At 42.1% G+C, this 7,236-nt stretch overlaps 1 protein-coding gene across 4 annotated transcripts in view; it reads left to right on the forward strand.

Annotated features, from left to right (window-relative positions):
• Window positions 1-5,006, forward strand: part of LOC101168686 (DNA (cytosine-5)-methyltransferase 3B) — a 37,155-nt gene extending 32,149 nt beyond the window's left edge. For 3 of the 4 annotated variants that reach the window (XM_020701623.2, XM_011473025.3, XM_004086401.4), the window contains exons 16-22: window positions 123-268; window positions 728-818; window positions 930-1,078; window positions 1,411-1,496; window positions 2,363-2,432; window positions 2,515-2,633; window positions 3,265-3,406. In XM_020701623.2, coding sequence (XP_020557282.1) covers window positions 123-268; window positions 728-818; window positions 930-1,078; window positions 1,411-1,496; window positions 2,363-2,432; window positions 2,515-2,633; window positions 3,265-3,406 — 803 coding nt within the window. Of the gene's footprint in view, window positions 1-122; window positions 269-727; window positions 819-929; window positions 1,079-1,410; window positions 1,497-2,362; window positions 2,433-2,514; window positions 2,634-3,264 lie in introns of all 4 variants that reach the window. The other variant, XM_020701622.2, reaches the window with a different exon arrangement.
• Window positions 5,007-7,236: the final 2,230 nt, after the last annotated feature.

A 7,236-nucleotide genomic window follows, 5' to 3' on the forward strand; every position in this document is an offset into this window, starting at 1 on the left:
CTTGCATAAGTCCACATCCATGACCTTCTACCATATTAGTGATGAATAGACAAACAGACAAATGTGATCCTGTTATTTTTATTTTATACGATGTTGACACGTTTGTGGGTTTTCGCCCTCAGGCTACCTGGTTCTGAGGGACCTGGGTTTTAAGGTGGACCAGTATGTGGCATCAGAGGTTTGCCAGGACTCCATCTCGGTTGGTGTTGTCAGACATGAAGGAAAAATCCAATATGTCCATGATGTCAGGAACATCACCAAGAAAAATGTGAGGAGCTCATTGATTTGTTTGTTATGTTAGCTGATCTGATAATCTCTATCATCACTGCATTCGAAGAATAATTTTTCCTTTTTAAATGTTGTGTAGGTCGATGTTTTATAACCTTTTGTTTTTTTGTTTGGATTTGTTTAGTTATGTAGCAGGAATTGAAGATTTTGTTCGCCCAGTAGGCTGGAAGTGAAAACTAGAGGGGTTGTGGTCAGAGTAGAGGAGATCTAACCTGAATGCTTCAAAGCCGCAAACTGTAAAAAGGCTTCTGTCAATTTTCCTCTGTGTTTCCCCAAAGTTTCCCTCAGCGTCACTGTTGGGTGTCAAACTTCAGTCCCTAAAGGCTGCAGAAACAACAAGGGGTGTGTTCAAAAAGGCTGTGGGGGACTGGAGTTTGAAACCCTCATGCATGTTTTTAACTCAGGCTAACAGCAGCTGTCGCCCTGATGTCTCCCTCAGATTCTGGAATGGGGCCCATTCGACCTGGTGATTGGAGGGAGTCCATGCAACGATCTCTCAATCGTCAATCCTGCAAGAAAGGGCCTTTATGGTTGGCACTTCACATTTAAATAATTATTTAAATGTTAATTTTTTACACTTTTTTATGAAAATAAAGACCGTCTGTGCTGTAGATAGTGACCTAACTGTTTGGTTCACACAGAAGGCACAGGGAGGTTGTTCTTTGAGTTTTACCGCCTGCTGAGTGAGGCCAAACCTAAGGAGGGGGAGGACCGGCCCTTCTTCTGGATGTTCGAGAATGTGGTTGCCATGGGTGTCAATGACAAGAGGGACATCTCTCGCTTCCTCGAGGTAAGTCATCGAAGAAAGACAGATTAAGAGTGAACACAGAACAACATTTATGTGGAAAAATGTTTTTTAAGGGCCTATACCATGCTAAATTAAGCTTTTAATTGCATTATAATGGTAATTCCTTACTATAAGGTACCCCAAAGTGGTATTTTGATCCATTCACACATTTCTGAGTATTCCTCTAAAAATAACGCTGCTCTCTGAGCACCAGCCCCTCCCAAGCCACAAAAACGGGCGGGTTCTCACATTGTGACATCACAAAGTCAGGAACACATCGTTTCCTGGGATTGAAAGTGGTGGTTGTGTTTTGTTTTTCCTTTTTCTCCCTGCAGTGCAACCCTGTTATGATCGACGCAATTGAGGTTTCTGCTGCCCATCGTGCTCGATACTTCTGGGGGAATCTGCCTGGAATGAACAGGTGCTCAAACTTAAGGCAGGAAACATTTAAAGGAAATGAATGTCTGTTGGCGGTCATTTCTGCCTCTTTGTCCTATCTTTTTGAGCAAACGCGTTTTCTTTCAATGCATCTACAATAGTCACAGAGGAAATGGTTTTCTTTAAAACTACTTTCTCATGAGAAACGTATCACGTGCACTGATCCACGTGCACTGACCATTGACTGCATATGACAACTGGACTGCGTGTAACGTCACTCATACAACATGGTTTGCTTCAAGCCACCAAATGAAGTCAATTCTGTCGCCATTTTTTCATGATATTGGGGGGCCGCCATGTTGGAGGCAGACGACATCAATAAGCAGTGATTGGTCCAAGTCAGTCTGAGTCAACATTTCTATGGCAACCTCTCTCACCAATTAGGAGTGAGCTTGTTGGACGTCCACACCCCTACCACTTGAAAGTGGGGATGACTGTTCGACGTGGGACCACATACTAATATTTACTTTATTGATCAGTTTATGACTTGGATAATTTGCATTACAGAAAAAAAAATTGTGAAAAAAACGAGTAAATGTCAAGAACATGTTAAAAAGTTATCAGATCCAGAGTGTTCATTCTGACCAATAGAATGACTGACTGAGTAACAGCTGTTTATTTCTCTATAGACGGGATTTTGGCTTCTTGGGGCTTCTCCTTTTTAACCAGCATGTCTTTGCGTTCAAGTTATGTGGCCTTCGTGATGTTCCAAACTGAACCTGAAATAAGTTGAAACTGAAAAGAAAGATGTTTTTTGTTTGGGGCTGTGGCTCAGAATGTTTTTTCTTATATTTTGCACGATGAGTTTTTATTTTTACAAATATAACACCTTAATGTGACACTTTGCAGGCCTCTGTGCGCCTCTGGGATGGACAAGCTGGAGCTGCAGGACTGTCTGGAGCATGGCAGAGTTGCAAAGGTCAGCTATGTTTGCAGTGAAGACAAAAGGAAAGTTTTCGCTTTATTGGATCAGGGGTTTGACATTGCATGCTGTCTCACAGTTTGGAAAGGTGCGTACCATCACCACCCGCTCCAACTCTATCAAACAGGGGAAAGACCAGCACTTCCCAGTGCTGATGAACGGAAAGGAGGACATTCTGTGGTGCACAGAGCTGGAGAGGTGAGCCGGAGCTGCCCGTAAACGCCCTGTGGTGGACACACCCAGTCCATTTGGGTAGTAGTGATGGATGGATGGATGGAATTTGATTTGAAGCGCCTTTCAGGACACAAAGGTCACTGTACAAAAACCATAAAAACAACATCATGAAATGCAAAAACAATCCGTGCAAATGAAGTCATAAAGAGAAAGCTATTTTAAACAGATGAGTGCTGAGTTCAAATTAAAATTCCGATAAAGCGGGTCACCAGTGTGTCACACCACCACACACTCAGTCTCACATGCACACCTGGTGACAATTCAGAATCATCAGTCAACCTGTGAAGCCTGTTTTTGGACTGTGGGAGGAAGTGGGAGCAAACACACATGCATGTGGAGAACATTCAAACTCCACACAAAGAAGCCAGATTTGAACCAGGTCCTTCTTCCTGTGAGGGGAGAGTGCTAACAGCCACACCCCCATGCAGCAGCCCCCAGCCCCCTAAAACCTGTCTCACTAAATAAAATAAAAAAATGAATGTGTAAAGTCTGAGTCTGTCTTCCATATCAACCTCTTCGCTCAGTTCTTTGTTTGTGGTGATGTTTCTGCGTGAAGGCTGGTGGTAACGTTGGGGTCGTCCCTTTGCTTTTGCAGGATCTTTGGTTTTCCTGTCCACTACACGGATGTTTCCAACATGGGCCGCGGTGCCAGACAGAGACTCCTGGGCCGGTCCTGGAGCGTCCCGGTCATCAGGCACCTGTTTGCCCCCCTCAAAGACTATTTTGCCTGTGAATAACCCCCCTCTCCTCTGACGGCTTCATGTTTCCATCAGCTGTCAGCCTGTCACCCTCAAACCAATAATGAAGGGAGGTGATGATGGAGGCTGCTTTCGGTTTACTTTAATCTGCAGCTCTACACAACAACAACAACACAACCAGCTGTGCCGTTTTTCTCACCACAGAGGTCCTCCTGGAACAGATCACATGACTCTGAGCTGCAGACAGCTGGTCAGCAGAAGGTTCAGTTCTTTTTGGTTTTTGTTTATCCCAGTTTAAAGGCTTAATGTTGGATCAGACAGAACTTCCAAGTGCAAATGTGTGTCCTGACCCTGCAGGTGGATGTCCTTCATCCTCTCCACACCACTGATCTGATCTGACAGTTTAGTCAGGAAGCAGTCGAACATTCAGCGTCACATCACTGCCATGGAAGGATTTTCCTTTCCTTTTTTAAAGGCCGCTTACCAAAAAAAAGGGCCCGTTAATGGTGCATTTTTAGGTTAAAATGTTGAAGTTTCAATTTAAGTTTCCAGTTTTTTAAACAGTGGTTTGGTAAAAAAAAAACACTAATTTGTGGGAGTTAGAGCGCTAAAAGTTAACTGTAGATGTCTAGGCTAGAGCTAATATTTTGTTTTATGGTTACACTTTCATGCCTTAGTTGAAAAAGACAGAAGTGGTGTTAGCAACATTGACATGTTCCAGACAGATGAGGAGAGCGGTGCAGGAAATCCCATGTCTCGACTGCTGGTCTTCGCTCATGGCTGTTGCTGTGCTGTCACTGTCTGTTGGAAATGTGAACGGCTGAGACCGGGCTCGCCTCAGTCTACTTCACATCTTTTGGTTCTCAGTGCATCTTGATCTTTTAGACCAAACGTTTTTCCTGGATCCCAGTGAAGCTTGTTCTTAGCTCCAGGCCGAACGTGTTCCTCTGCCAAGCGCTGGATCATCTTTATTTAGGTACCGTCTGACTTTGACAGCCTCTGATCTGTCTCCTGCTAGAAGACTGGAATGAGGATGGCTGTGGCCAAGTCTGGCTGGACCTGGGCATTATCTCAGCTGCAGTGGAGCTCCTCCATGTCCTGCACTCTTTTTTTTTGTTTTAGCACTGTCGCCAAGCAAAGGCTCCAATCCTGCTGTTTAACACAAAGTGCACAAATCTGTAGTATTCAGATGCTCTGTCACTAACCCTGACTTGCCTCAGTGTTTAGCTAACTCAGTGTTTTCCACCTGTAACTCAACTTTTATAACATTTCATGGGGTTAATTTATAGGATATAATAGCATAGAAATCTTGCTTTGCAATTTTACCATTGTACTGCAGAATGTAGATTGTTCTGTGTAGTTTGCAGGAACATTTTGTCTGTTAGAGACGTTATTTAGTTTTTAGCTTTGCATACAAAAGATGTAAGTTTTTATACCAACAACTTTTTGTACTTTTATAAGAGACACATTCAAAGACTATTTTATTATTCTCTTTTTATGTGTCAGTCTGTAGAACATTTTTCAAATATACATGTTGTTTTTAAATATAGTTAAAGAACAGCTTTGTTTGTGTGCTTACAGTAACATTTTTATATCGTTTTTCTCAATAAAGAGCAGCCTGGCTGCATAAAACAACAGACATAAATGAGTCCAGTTTTTCTTTAAGACCCACTTTAATGAAAATTGTGTTTTTGACATGCTGTTGTGGCATTTTTCTGATGGTGGAGGATATTTATAAAGAAAATTAAGTTTAAAATTATAATTCTGAGTATTCAGGAGCAGACATAAAGAAATGCTGTTTGACAAAGACCTCATTTGTGCCAGAGAAAATATGCTGCCTGGACCTCAGGCTCTCCGCTGTGAACTCTTAGAAATAGGGAGGGGACATGGGGCGAAGTTGCTCCACGCCAGCTGTCCTATCACGTACTATCAATTGGACTTGGATTTAATTTTTAAATTCCCCCAAAAAAATGTATTTTTTTTATTGTCAAACAGAACTGAAGAACAGAAGGTGCTGACATTTATAGGTTCCGTTTGCGCTCTTATTCACCTCCTTCCTTTCTTCCCTACTTTGACCCAAAAGCCTCCAAACGGCTGTTGAGGCCTCACTGACAGAGGTCCCTTCCAGAGTAGCAAAGTCTTAAAATAACGTTTGATTTCAAATGGATCTAAAGAATATGTACATTATCAAAGACTGGAAACTGCTTAAAGGACACATTTGGTTTTTTTTGGTAAATCACATTGTTTGATTTTTAAAGAATTCATTTGTATAATAGAGCCAAAAAGTAAAGATTTGTCTCCAACAAACCGGTTACTTCTTCTCTAAGAAGCTCTTCTATCCTCCACTGGTTACCTCTATTAATATCACCTGTTTAAGGTGGTTATCTGTATAAAGACACCTGTCCACACCCTTAACAGTCAGAGTGTAACTTATCCACCACCATGACCAAAGAGCTGTCAAAGGACACCAGAGACAATGGTGTAGACCTGAACCAGACTAGGATGAAGCACTCTACAATAAATAGCACCTTGATGAGAAGAGATCAACAGTAGGAGCAATTATTAGAAAAGGAAGGAATAAAATATCACTATCTCCCTCCACCTGGATCTCCATGAAAGATCTCATCCGGTGGAACAAATGATCTTTAGAACGAGGAAACAGCCCAGAACTACACAAGGGAACCGGGCATTGACCTGAAGAGAGCTGAGACCACAGTAACAAAGGTTATTATGGTAACACACAACGTTGTCATGGGCTCTGTAGGTCCCCCTGCTTAAACCAGCAAATGTCCAGACCTGTCTAAGTCTGGATGATCCAGACGAGGATTGGGAGAGAAGCATGTGCCCAGATGAGATAACATTGGAACTCTTTGGTCTAAACATCATGCGCTGTGTTTGGAGGAGGAAGGATTCTGTGCAGCATCCCAACAACAACACACCCACTGTGAAACATGGGGGTGGAAACATCGTGGTTTGGGACTGCTTTTCTACAAACGGGGACAGAACAACTGATCCTATGAAGAAAAGGATGAAAGGAGTCATATATGATAATATTTATGGTAGTTCATCTTCTTCTTTCATTCATTCATTCATTCATCTTTATTTAACTTAATGTTAATGTGTTTAAACTAAACTTATTAACAATAACTATTTGTTTTAAAAGGCTGCTAGAAGTTTGCAAGTTTATTTGTATAGCACAATTCGTACACAAAGTAATTCAAGGTGCTTCACAAAACAGAAAAATGCATTAAAATCACAATACATCATAGAAATAATCAACATAAAATTTACTTTAAAAGAAAAGAAAAAAAAATTTGAAAACTGATTTAAAAATAAAGGAAGGAAAGGAAAGAAAAGTGCAGATAGGACCTTTCAGTCATATACACGGCTAAACAGAAATGTTTTAAGTCTAGATTTGAACATGAACACAGAAGAGGCCTGTCTTACGACTTCAGGGAGGCTGTTCCAGATTTTTGCTGCAGAATATTGAAACGCTGATTCCCCTTGTTTAGTTCTGACTCTGAGCACCTGCAGGAGGCCGGCCCCTGAGGTCCTCAGAGTACGAGATGGTTCATATGGCACTAACATGTCACAGATGTACTTTGGTGCTCGGCCATGGAGAGACTTGTACACAAGCAGAGCTGCTTTGAAGTCTATTCTTTCAGGTACAGGGAGCCAGTGCAGAGACCTGAGCACAGGACTAATGTGATCATACTTCCTGGTTCTGGTCAGGACTCGAGCAGCAGCATTTTGGATGTACTGAAGCTGTTTTACAGCTCGCTTGGAGAGGCCGGTGAGCAGGCCGTTACAGTAGTCTAACCTACTGGAGACAAATGCATGAATAAGTATCTCCAGGTCTGGCTTTGACA

The sequence above is a fragment of the Oryzias latipes genome, chromosome 7 (genome assembly GCF_002234675.1).
Source record: "Oryzias latipes chromosome 7, ASM223467v1".
Lineage (NCBI taxonomy): Eukaryota > Metazoa > Chordata > Actinopteri > Beloniformes > Adrianichthyidae > Oryzias > Oryzias latipes.